General features: G+C 50.6%; 1 protein-coding gene across 3 annotated transcripts in view; it reads right to left on the bottom strand.

The window, feature by feature from the left end:
• LOC126984165 (zinc finger homeobox protein 3-like) overlaps window positions 1-13,040 on the bottom strand; it is a 46,778-nt gene that overhangs the window by 18,321 nt on the left and 15,417 nt on the right. For all 3 annotated transcript variants that reach the window (XM_050837575.1, XM_050837576.1, XM_050837577.1), the window contains exon 2: window positions 3,547-6,824. In XM_050837575.1, the coding sequence (XP_050693532.1) occupies window positions 3,547-6,769 (3,223 nt within the window). In that variant the 5' untranslated portion in view covers window positions 6,770-6,824. The remainder of the gene's footprint in view (window positions 1-3,546; window positions 6,825-13,040) is intronic.

The following is a 13,040-nucleotide window of genomic DNA, read 5'->3' as shown; positions in this document are numbered from 1 at the left end:
GGACCCAAGCCGTAAGGACCTAGCACAACAAACACCAACCAGCCAGTGTTTGCTCATCAGCCTTGTGGTTAGCTAATGACTCGAAACGTGGCGACTTCAGGAGGACGAAGACGAGGAGGCAAAGAAGGTGAAGCAAAAGAAGAAGGAGGAGGAAGAGGAGGAGGAGGAGATGGAGGAGGAAAAGACTCTCCCTCTCCTCTCCTCCTGGACCAAATTACCAACAGCTTCCGAACATTAAGGCAGCGATGAGTCAGCTTCGGGGAAAGGGTGACCGTCGCCGACATGTTTACTCTCTCTCTCTCTCTCTCTCTCTCTCTCTCTCTCTCTCTCTCTCTCTCTCTCAAGTGCACTGCAAATAATTACAACATCACCAGTGCGTCGTTGCTCCAATCAGATCAGAATGAAGGAAATGCCAAAGAATATTGTGACGTGCCTGTGTTGAGATAAGAAAAAAAATAACAGATATCCAATAAAGAAAACAATGAGGAAAAAGTAAAGCGTGAAACAATTAAGTAAAAAGTTTCTTGGAACATTGGCGTCGACACAAGAAAGGAAAAGAAACACTATCTTATAAACAAAATCGAGATCATATGAAATCTTTAAGAATACACTAAAATAAAGAAGAAATTGAAAGAATGGTTAAGAATCCCGTTTTTTTATTAATCTGTCAATTTTTATATTATTTTTCTTTGGTCTCCAGCGGCAAAGTCATGCTGGCCGATCAGTAGAGAAAGAAAAATAAGACTGACAGCTTCGTAATCCCAACAAAAAGTTTTTCTCGCCCTTCCCTCCCCTCCCCCGCACGGCCCCTTCCCTTCGCCCTCCCCTCCGACAGCTCCCCTTCGTTAATTATTCCGCGGCCACTAATTACCATGTTCTTTAATGAATGGCCACCTCGCGGCTCCTCAACCTGCGGCTCTAAATTATTGACGGACATTGATTATTTATCGAGTTCTTTTACACCTTCCAACTGTGGCCATTAATTAGTCAGCGGTGGCACCTGGCCCTCCTGTCTTGCACGCCAGCTATTCGTATTGGTGTCCTTTTTACCGGCGGCGGATAATTGCCACGTGCCAACAGCTAAATTACTCCCCGTGAAAACTTAGTGCTGTTCCTTCCACATGAGGCGGGAACCCACACACAGCAGCGACGACAGTGGTTTTTACAGCAGCGATATACTCTCTCCCTCTCCCTCTCTCTCTCTCTCTCTCTCTCTCTCTCTCTCTCTCTCTCTCTCTCTGTGTGTGTCTCCTCCTCCCCTTCCCTTTGCGACTTTCATCCCTCTCGCCAACTCGTGTCCATCGCCTCGCCTTCTGTGACCGCCGCCCGTTTCCTCTTTTTAGATAATTACGGGCTTTTGTTGCTCTCGTATCCGGCCCGCCGAGGCTTTCCCGGCCGGCACATTAATTAAATTACTGCAGCAGGAGTTTTGGACCGAAGGCAGGAGTGGGGTGAGGGGGGACTGGAGAGAGAGTGGGGGCGGCCGGTCATCGCTACAGCATTTCTGGAAGCTTTGTTATGATTTCCTTGCTGTTGTTTCTGATGTTATAGGAATGCTGCCGTGTGTGTTGGAAGTGATGTGTCGATGTGAGAGGAAATACCTGCACAAAGGAAAAGTGGCGACTACCATAACAATCATCATCCGGAGTTTATCATCCGAAACAAAACAACCCAGAGAAAAACAAAGGAAGAAAAAGGAATAAAAAACAGGAGCAACACAAAGCAAAACTGAAGAACACTGAATTGTTAACTAAAAAAAGAGACAAATAATAAAAGACAGAGAGAAGTAAAGCAATAAAAAAAGAGAAAAAGAAAAAAATATTGACAAGACTGAGAATATACAAAGGAACAAAATAAGGAACAATAACAAGAGGCTGAGAGCACAACCGAAGGCCAAAAAGTAGCGTTTATTCGTCCCGCGTCATGAATCAGAGGCGAGATATTAATATTAAGTCGACCGTGACCAGCCGAGTCGCGTCACGGGTGAAGAAGAGGAGGAAGAGGAAGAGGAGGAGGAGAGTAGAAGGAGGAGGGTTATAGGGGTGCTCAGGCAGGAAGGGAGGACGAAGGTGGGGAGGATAGGACAGAGGAGTGGGAGGTAGGGAGAGAGGGAGAAGGGAGGAAGGTAAGCAGACAGCACGAAACGTATTGGAGTGATCGATAGTCTCAGAGTAGCCTATGGTGAGGGTCCAGGACGAGGCGGCACAAGGCATCGCTTCGTCTGTTTGGTTTTCGTGCGCCTGAGAAAAATCGTGGCAAATATTTCTCCGTTTTTATTCCCGGCGGCGTGTATTTGTGTTTCCATTTCGCCTTATTGTGATGAGTAATTGATGAAAAATGTATGAGTTGGGGATGTGATTTTTTATGGCTATTGGCTTAGACGTGCCTTGAATTTTTATGAGCACACACGAACACACACACACTCACACACACACTCACACACGGAGACGTTAAACAATACCAACATATCGACACGTAGCACAAACCCTCACCTCGGCAAGACAAAATATTAATGATCAGGAAGCAAAATTAAAGTGTAAAGCTGAGTACACGTCAGAAGGCATGAGAGTTCTTCGGTGAATTGAGGCAGCAGTAAGTGGTGGTGGTGGTGCTTTGATTGTTGTTATTGTTTTTTGTTGTTAATCTTTTTTTATTGTTCTTTATACTTTGCTCTTAGTGTCTGCATGTGTGTGTGTGTGTGTGTGTGTGTGTGTGTGTGAGAGGCAGGTGGTCACTCCGCATTGATCTTCGTCTCCCTCGCCTGACCCTGACGAGTTGGGTTAAGAAGTTCACGCCTTATCGTCTTCCCATTCATCCTCAACTCCTCCCCCATGAACTCCAGCACACACACACACACACACACACACACACACACACACACACACACATCACCTTGGCACTCTAAGGACCCATAAATAAGGAGGTACCGGCTCTCCCATCGCTCAGCTCTCCTACAATAAGAAAAGCAAGGCGAAAGGCGCACCGCTGTCTGTAGAGAGTCTGCTAGCCTGTCATCGTAGCCCTGCTGACACTCTGAGACCAACCACGTGTCTATTCCTCCTCTATTCGCCATTTTGCTCTCTCTATATAAATTCCTGCCTCCCTACAAGGAAGTATTGTTGTTGCTCTACTTCCAGCCCCTCTTTTATAGTGAATCTGGAAGTGCCTCTTGATATATTAGGTAAATTAAACCGGCAGAATAACGACCGATTATTCCTTGCTTTTGTTGAGATTTTGCATCAACACATGACTCATGCCTTAATGGATAATCATACACACAAGAGGAAAACCGGCTATAGTCTGAATAACACAACGCAATACAAGAAAGACTGTGGGAGGGCAGCGCAGCGCCAGCATCATGTGGTTAACTTGACAAAGTTTTATATCTGCATATGGCAACTTTTGATGTTGAAGAATATTTTCCATGCTATACCAGAATTACTTGATTCTTGACAAAGGACACCAAGCAATAGACTTCACCGTGACGTGACGCGCGACAACCTCCTCTCGCCTTTCTTTGGACAAAAACAAGTGTAACAAACTCACCAGGTGGCGTGTGACGTCCTTCCTCCTCTGCTTCCTCAACTTTGAAAATGTCGCCGATGTCCTGCTGGGTGCCCGCCTTGCCCTCCGCGTGCCGCTGGATCTGGTGCAGCTGTTCCATCTGCAGGTGGCGCATGGAACGTATGTGGTGCAGCATTTGCAGCTTGGCGCGTGTGGTGAAGCTGCAGAGCGTGCAGGAGTACACCCGCCGGTCGTCCATGATGCTCTGCTCCGTCATGCACAGGTGGCGGAAGAGCACGTTGAGCACCTCGTGCCGCTGGTGCGCGGCGTGCAGCTGCAGCTTGTGGACGCTGTTGGTGTAGTATTCGCACAGGTTGCAGCGCACGTGCATGGGCGTTGTGTTGGACAGAAACTTCAGCTTCCACTCGTTGCGCGGCCCGCCTTCCAGAATGTGATTGACGTGTTGCAATTTCTGTAAGTGCTTGTCTGTTTTGCAGTGCAGCTGAAAGTTAGCCTTTAGGTTGGTCTTGTACGAGCACAACTTGCATATGTAATTTCCCGCCACGACGAGCAAGACCTCGTTTTCGTTTACCTTGGAACGATCAAACTGGAGGTGCATGTTGAGCTGGTCCAGGGAGTCGGTGGAGAAGACTGAGCACACGCAGCAGGTGAAGGCGTGGCGCGGGTTGGGCGGCACAGGCTCCGGGGGTGGCTCCAGGGACTCAGGGTTGAGGCCCATGTCAAAGTGCGGTCCGGGGTGGTCTCCGCCAGGCCCGCCGGGTCCATGGTGACTTGCGGGGCCCATGGGTCCCCCTGGACCCATGATTCCTGGCGGCATCTGGCCCCCGGACATCATTTGAATAAGGAGGGCTTGATTGTAAGCTAGATCAGCAATGGCTGCCTCCGGGAGGGGAGGTTTCTCCCCTACACCCATACTCGCCATCATGGCCGCGGCAGCTGGGTTGCCGGCGTACTGGAGCAGAGCCATCGGGTCCAGCTGATTTCCAGCCCCGCCTCCGCTGCCCTGCAATGCGCTCAGCTGCTGCATGTGCTTGACGTTCTGCTGCAGCACCATCATGTTGTGGGTGTGCTTCTCACTGGTCATGTGGATTCGGAGGTTCCGGGCAACGTTTGTCTCGTAGTTGCAGACGTCGCATCGCCAGACAGGCTTAGGCTTTTGTTGCTGTGGGGGTGCCGGGGTGGTCGACGGCGTGGGCGTCTTGGGCGCCGAGTAGATACTCCCCGAAGGACTCTGCTGCTGAGACGTCAACGCTTGCGAGGCATCCATGTTCGGCATCCCGCCATTCTGCAGCTCCTGCATGTTGTTGAGATGTTTGTCGCTCTGCATATGTATGGAAAGGTTGCCTTTGGTGGTGGTGGAGTAGTTACACACCTCGCAGCGGTACGGCTTGTAGCCACAGGTGTACGTCTCCCCGCGGGCGAGGCGGGGGTGGGCCTGGTTGGTGAGGCAGTAGATGCAGGTGGACTCGTTCTCCGGGTGTTTCTCCTTCATGTGGATTTCCAGCGTCTCCTGATACTTGTAGTGCCAGTTGCACTTAGGACACTTCAGAGTCTTGCAGGAGTTTCGGGAGTGCATGAAGGCCATCTGCCCACTCAGCTGGCGAGACTGTTGCAGGATCATGTCACACTTGTCACAGCTGACCCCCTGCGGCCGCCCGTTCATGTGCTCCGGGCAGGCGCCAATGACGGTGCCGGTGAGCTGGGCAACTGGGGATTGCAGGGGAGAGAAACTCGTGGGTGACATGGACGTCACAGGGGACACGGATGCCCGCCCGTTGGCGCCAAGCACAGAGATGGGCGACTTGCGACTGATGTCTGGTGTGCGTGCAGCCGCGGGGTGGGGGGTCGCGAAGTGGTCGGGCCGCTGCTGTGGTGGTGGAATATGAGGCGGCTGGTGTTGATGGTGCTGCTGCTGTTGTTGTTGTTGTTGTTGTTGCTGCTGTTGTTGTTGAAGCTGCTGTTGTTGCTGTTGCTGTTGTTGTTGCTGCTGCTGCTGTTGTTGTTGCTGCTGCTGCTGTTGCTGCTGATGTTCCTGTTGTCGGCGGACGAGATCATAAAAGTCAGACATTTTACGATCGTTCTCAGCAGTGTCGTGGTGGGCGTCGTTGTTGTGCGTAGCCTTCTCGGGTGAGGGCTGCGGGCTGGGGGAGGTGCCGCTGGGGGCCCCGGAGGGCAGCAGGGTGGCCAGGGCGCCCCCTTGTTGGGTGCCGCTGCTGCTGCCGCAGTTATTTGCACTGCCGCTGCCGCTGCTGGCACCGGGGGGCGTCACTGGCTCTAGGAACGACACTCGCGGCTCCTTCTCCCGACCCGCGCACTGGATGATGGCGGAGGCGTTCTTGGCCGCCAGCAGTTCTCTCTCCTCATCCAGGAGCACTACACTATGGTCGCCCATCGCATGGGCCATAAAAGATCTAACATATCCAAAAGACAACTTACATACAAAACACATCAATATAGGTTTAATTGGAACTTGCGAGTAGTCTAATAATGGAAGTTTTGTTTTCTCACTGGAACTATCATTTTTGCTATCACTGTCTTTACATTCATTTTCACTGTCTTTATCACCAACGGTAAAGACCCTGTAGTTGTGAACAATGGGAACTTCAGGAACTTTGTTTTCCTGGATTAGCGAGGTGAAGGTTTGACCATATAGGGCGGTATAGAAGGCGGGGTTCTTGGTGACGTATATGGCGTTGGCAATGGTGGGGATGGTGGGGGCGGCAGTGGAGGAGAGAGGGTGTCGCGGGGAGTCCACGATGGAGCCCTCGTGCCGCGGCAGCTCCAGCCCCGCCACGCCCTCGTCGTCGCTCATTTCCGAGTCGATGATGTATGCCGACCCGTCGGGGTTGTACACGATTTTGCCATCAAACTTCTCTACGTCACTGGAGGACTCGTTCATGGCGTCCTGGGAGGCGGAGGAGGCCACGCAGTGATGCCGCGTGTACTGCTCCGCCGACGTAAAGTGTGTGTGGCACGTCATGCACGTCAGGTTGAACGTCGCGGGGGGCGACGCTGACGGCGCCGACGACGACGAGGAAGTGGCATTGGGTCCCTGTTGAGGCAGGGGTCCGGGGCCCTCCTCGCCCGCCAGGGGGGAGGTAGAGGGAGCGTCCTCAGGACTCATTTCCGGGGGGGCTTGTTGTTGTTGGGGGTGGCTTGGGGCGTCGAGAGGGTCAGCGGGAGGGTGTGGGGGGGCCGGGGGGCATCCCTTCAGAGGTGGCTCTCCCCGCTCCTCTCCGGGCATGGCGGCACGGACACGGCGCCTCCACTAGTCACAGCCCTTAACCTCCACGCACCATCTGCGGCAAAGAGAAGATTGCGTTAGTCTTGCAGTACAAACAACAATGTATTAGCACATGTTATAGCTAAAAACAGTAGTGGTGAGACACTTGTTTAACTATTTGATCCGTAGATATAAACTGGACAAATATAATAATTACTATTCAATGAAAAAACACTAAAGGAAAAAAAATATACATTAGGAAATCTGATCTGAAGGCTTAATATCCCCCGCCAGTGATGAGCCACTCCCACGTCACGTCCACAACAAGATCACTCCCCATACCCGGCCGCCGCGACGACAACAACGACCGCCCCCGACAATGAGCAAGAAACAAACACGGGCGAGGGCGGGAGGGGAGGGGGAGGCTAGGCGGGGGCCGGGCGGGCGGCGGACAGGGGTATCGGATTGCCTACATAACCCCGCTCGCAGCCAGGTGTGCCCTGTCCGGCTGCCGGGTCTGAACGCCACTGATTTCGTCCGCTGATACGGGTTGCTCAGGCCGGTTTGGTCAGGGGGTCAGAGGCTCGGAGGGTGGCGGCGTAGAGGACAGAGGAATGGGGAAGAGGATGAATACACAAGAACACAAGATTATAAGCGGTCATACGCCCACCACATGAGAGGTTCTGGGAATGATTTACACATCAGCCTTCCCATTAATAAATCTATCTATCCTGCATTAAAAACTTTCAATCGTGTTTATTTTGCTCCACTCATCCATCACCCTATTGTGTAAACCAGTCTTCGCCTATCTCCTTACTAAAACTTAATTATACATTTGATATCTATTGCTGAGTGTCATAACATGTTCTACGTATAAGTACTTTATCTAATACGCCTTTATCAACCCTCTTAACCCATTTAAAAAAAAAATCATTTAAATCACCTCGTGGTCTATGTCTTTCCAAAGGTATATGTTAAGCTCTGTTATTTCTCTGTTCGGTAAATTTGTAAGTCCTCGGATCATTTTGGTAATTCTTTTCGTTACTGATTAGCGGGACACTGTTATTTCTGTCACAACGGCACGAAAACTGAACGGCTTCATCAAGGTGGGGTCTAACCAGTGCCAAATACAATTGAAGTGGAACCTCTGCGCACCAGTTACTAACAATTACATAAATAAAACCTAAGACTACTATCGCGTTTCCCAGCGGTGATACAATGATTCCTGGCTCAGAGGTCAGACCCCTTCTCGCACATCCAAATACTTTTCACAGTTTCGATGACCAGTAACCGTGTTGATTCAATAAGTAATTATTTATGGAGGAATTTGTTTTCCTAGACTTTGGACACACGGTGTATCTGTTAATGTTGAACTGCATCGCCCCTTTAATGGAACAGTCATATACAAGCCGTTTCTTTAGCTCCTGCTGCAATACATCTAAGTCTTTGTCTGATCTTATAAGTCGCCCAATTTTTGCGCCATAACCAAACTTGTTAATTTCACTTTTCTCAACAATCAAAGCGCTTAATGCAAACCATAAACACTAATGGACCAATGACTGATCCCTGTGAGACGCCACCAGAAGCACCAGCCCAATCTGCTTTCTCAGCGCTTTCTACACTCTTTCACTAAGCCGGGCCTTGAAAAACCTAGAAAATAACCCTTATACCAATGGCTTTTGGTTAACTTAGGAACTTTTGGTGAAATATCTTGTCGAATGATTACCTCAAGTCTAAATATATTACATGACTCATAATTTTCCTAGCTATATGCTGCTTTGTATACCATTTCGTAACGTGACAAAGTATTATGTCACGATTTACTCATGACAGGAACCATTGATGAGATTGTTTCTATGAACGGCCACGAATATTTCTAGCTATATGAGACTCGGATGGTTTCCCTGCAGTGGACGTCAGACAACTGGGCGATATTTTGACAGTAATAAGTTATCCCTCTTCTTGAACATCGGCATAGTATTGGCCCTATTTCCATGTTGCCGAGAACTCTAAAAATGTTGATCAGAGGTTCGAAAAAAATATATCTAACTTCCTTTAGAACACGCGAAAAAATATCATATAGACGAGGCGACCTTGTTTTCTTTACGTGTGTATATGGGTCGTATTATCAGACATTTTGCTGCCCTAGAACACATATTTGACAAAGCTTTCGTAGGAGTTGTGAGCATTTCCAAGGGTAGTTTTATGGCCCTGGTGGTAGTGTGACCCTTCCTCTGTACCGTGAACCTGAAGAAACACTCATTAGAACCTGACTGACCCCCTCTTTGACCTTTAGAAATAGCTGGTGTGAGAAGCCAAAGTGTCTTATAAAACCGACCTATATCTCTTCATTATTGCTTCTCTAGCTGAAATGATATCGCATTAACATCTCCTCTACCTCCCCATGAATACGTGATTGGGTTCCGGTAATGACGACGTGTTCCCTTAAGCAACCACCGCCAGGAAGTGCTCGCTTAAAGCTGTGCTCGTGTCTTTGTTGGTGAGCGAGTTCCCGCCCCTGTGACGTGAGGATGATGGACGAGGCGGAGTGTAAGGGGAGTTAATAATACCGATGTGTGAGAGTCAGGAAGACTAATGTTTTGACTGCCCTCTAAACAAACGAGAGTATCGCGGTGTCGTGTGTTACTGACGCCTTGTGAGCATAGTAAGTTATTTCTTGACAGTTGACGCTGCTAAGACAAATCCAAAGCTAAATGCATGGTTAAGAATAGTCAATACATATCGGCAGGAAAATGACGCAACGGGCATTTCCTTTTATATAATTTTCTTCAACACGTTTAAATTAACAACATGGACTACAGTAAGCCGCCGTGTCTCAGTGTGAGGTGGATCTCCCCTTCATAGGTCACTCCCCATCCACCATCAATACCTCTTGTAAACTCCAGCCTCTTGTACCAAACTATCGATAAATCGCATCTTTCCGTGACCTTCCCGGTGGGCCTACCTGTCTGCACCTGCCGGAGTGGCCACACGCAGGGCTGGTGGCTACGAGGGAGGCTCAAGGCTGGCCCACAAAAGACTGCCGCTGTAGGCCAGTCAGGCGGCGTCGCGGCACCATCGGGCAATAAATCAGCCGCTGTTACAACCACGAGCGGGGCGTGAGGAGAACGTGTGAGAGAGCGGGAGGGAGGAAGGGAGAGGGGGAAGATAATGGGAAGCGGGGGGAGGGTAAGGGAAAAAAAGAGAGGGATCGTTTGATGACTTCTAATAAATGCGGCAGAAGCTACAGGATGGTATGACTAAAATAAATACGGTTGTAGAAAATAGCAAAACAAAAAAAAGTATAAACAAAGGATGAGTCCGCACCAGAATGTTAAAGGGAAACAAAACTCGAGTGGGACAGTTTTAAGTGCTAGGGAGAAAGGGGGAACTGAAGTACTCAGGGAAACGGAGGAGCGAGGGAGGGAAGTGAAGAAGGAAGGTGAGGTTAGTGGGTGAGTGAGTGGGAGACGGTGTTTTGTGTTTGGGCTTCCGGTGTGTTGGGGTGGTGGTGGGGGGAAGGAGGTGGTGGTGGTGATGGGTCTGGGTGTCGTGAGGCGGCAGGCGCGGCAACCATCACAGAGACCAGTTGTGTTATGGGCCGCCAAGTGTTGGTTCAGGGACCGGTTTTGCCCGACTTAAGTGCGAAGGTTTGTCTAAGGAAGCGGAAACAGTGAAAAGGGAACCGTCAGTGTGTATGACAAGGGAGTTTAGAGAACCTGTTGTGTCAGAAATCTGTCCTAATGCTTGTTTATCTCGTGATCATACCTGCGCTGCCACGGGAGCGGTGACGGATTACCAAACGTAGAACAAGGTCACCTAATCTGCTCCGTCACCCTCTTGTCCTTATTCTCTCCTTGTCACGTTTCTTTTGTTTTGTCACGCCTCCTGGGACACACGCACGCGCATTAATATCATCGAAGTTAAGCGGAGCAGATAAAACACCACTCACGATGTAGGGCCCCGCCTCAGCACGTGCGTCCCTCAAGCACACACGGGGCTGCAGCAGGAAACGCTCACCGCCGGTCCACAGGTACAACACCCCCGCCGCGCACGGTTTCTCCTTACCACTCCCTTCAATCTAGCACACGCCACTAACGCAAGAATATGGGCGCGTCTTCGTTGTAAGTGTACCACCTCCCGATTACGCTATCTAATCGATTAATCATGCTTCACGTCAGACACATAAATCCTTATCTAAAACCCCAAGACGAACAGCTCTCATCAACCTAAAGTTGATAAGGCGATTCATACTCCACCACCGCCACCCCTTCAACCACCACCTCCACCACAGCCACCCCTTCAACCACCACCTCCACCACCGCCACCCCTTCAACCACCACCACCACCACCTTCCACTGCCCTTTCTATTATCTCGCTGTTTCTCCTCCTACCCAAATCGAATCCTGAATTAAATTAGTCAGGTACGGTAGATAAGAGTGCACTAGACGGCCCCCTATTGCTGGTTGTGCGCTCTTTTGTTGTCTTTTTGACCCGAAGTGTACCCGAGTTGCCACCGATCCGCCGCCGCCGCCGCTGCCTCCGCCACCCGCCGCCTCGTTTTCGGGATAAAACACAAGGTACATATTTGTTACGTCATTTTATTTTTCGTTTTTTGTGTGCATGTGTTCGTGTCGGAAGGGATGGGGAGAGGCGTAGAGATAAGAGAAAACAGGAATATATAAATCTCTGACAACAAAGAAAAACAGAATAACGTGAAGGGAAAGAAAGCAATTGCTCTATTAATTAAAAAAAATATACGACAGCCAGAAGGCGGAGGATGATTATGCAATCCCTACCCCCCCCCCCAAACAAGCACAATCTAACCAAGACAAATTCAAGGGTAGGACACCGTGCGTCTCATGTGGCCGAGTGTGTATCGCGGGGCGTGAGCACACACTTGGCGCGTCCATTATAAAGCAAAGTAATGTATAGACGGGCGCCTTATCGGGCCCTCTACCTTAACGAAGGGGACGTGGCGCGGCATATATGAGAACGGCAACGCCAACTCGACAGCCGCAGCGCCTAGCGAGCCAATCTGTTCTCTTTAGTCGATTGTTGAGAAGAAACTGCCTGCGCTTTATCTCCCAGGCCGGAAAAATCCTCCCCGGCAGGTCCCCGATGGTGAACCTGCGCCCTCACAACACTCTCCCGGCCCGACATTAGTCTCCGTTAGTGCTTCCTTCTGCAGCGGCGGCGGAGGCACGGAACGATAAGAAGGATCGATTAATAAGTGGATAAGGAGATGAAGGGAAGGACTCGAAAGGGGGGAGAAGAAAAGAAGGACTAGAAGGAAAATGAAAAGTGTTAAGTAGATGGAGCATGCAGGGAGGAATACACCACTCCTTGACCTCCTCCTCTTCCTCCTTTCCTCCGCGGTATTCATACAAGAGTAATTTCAGCTCCAAGCAACCCACACTTCACGTCGAGCCTCGCCGGTGCCACGTTTTTTAGACTCAAGAAAGAAAGGAAAGAAAGCACACAAGGCGACGTTCCCTGCTCTTGGTACAAAGGAATTAATGGCACTGCGGGTTGCCCTGGCACCGCGCGGCACACACACAAGGGGGCCGCGGCAGCATCCGGCCGGAGCACTTCACTGTCCCACTAATTCATCCTCCGCGAGCTGGCGTGAGAGGGGCGCTCGTGTCCCCACTCGGTACATTATCCGTCACCTCCTCCCGCCTCGCCATCTTCCTAATCCCCAGCTACGCCTCCCATTCCCCTCACTAATCTCCCCTCCTGCGTCCCCTCCCTCCCTCCCTCCTCTCCTCCACCCATGACACCGCTGCTCCGAGGCCCCCAAGAGGGAAAACTTTTATTTATTATCGTCTGGAAGGAAAACATCGGGAACCCCGCCCACCATCCCCGCCAGCCTCCAGAAAAAGGCAAGATTTGGGGCACAATGAAGTGAGGGGACGGAGGGGAAGGGCGGTTGACTCCGGTCCTTCCCTCAGGTGACGTTATCATCGATAAAACCATTTTCCATAACTCCTCGTCGCCTTTGCTTGCCTCTCACGCCCTTCAGCCGCCCTGCGCCGCCACGGCCGAGCCCCGCGAGAGGGCTGCAGGGCAGGCGATCGCACTTATCCTCTGACGGCCAAAAAAATAATGCACTCCACTAAGTTAGGCTTACAAGCGATGGCAACGCTAACCTCATATTGAATATTCCGAAAGGCTGCTGAGGCAGCGTCGCTGTGGAGAAGCCTTAGGCAACCCCGCACGCCTGCGAACACCATCCCTCTCGACTTCCTCTCCCAGTTTATAAGTCTGATCTCCCCTCCCTCGTCCCGCT

The sequence above is a fragment of the Eriocheir sinensis genome, chromosome 56 (genome assembly GCF_024679095.1).
Source record: "Eriocheir sinensis breed Jianghai 21 chromosome 56, ASM2467909v1, whole genome shotgun sequence".
Classification (NCBI taxonomy): domain Eukaryota; kingdom Metazoa; phylum Arthropoda; class Malacostraca; order Decapoda; family Varunidae; genus Eriocheir; species Eriocheir sinensis.
This window is presented reverse-complemented; position numbering and strand designations above follow the sequence as displayed.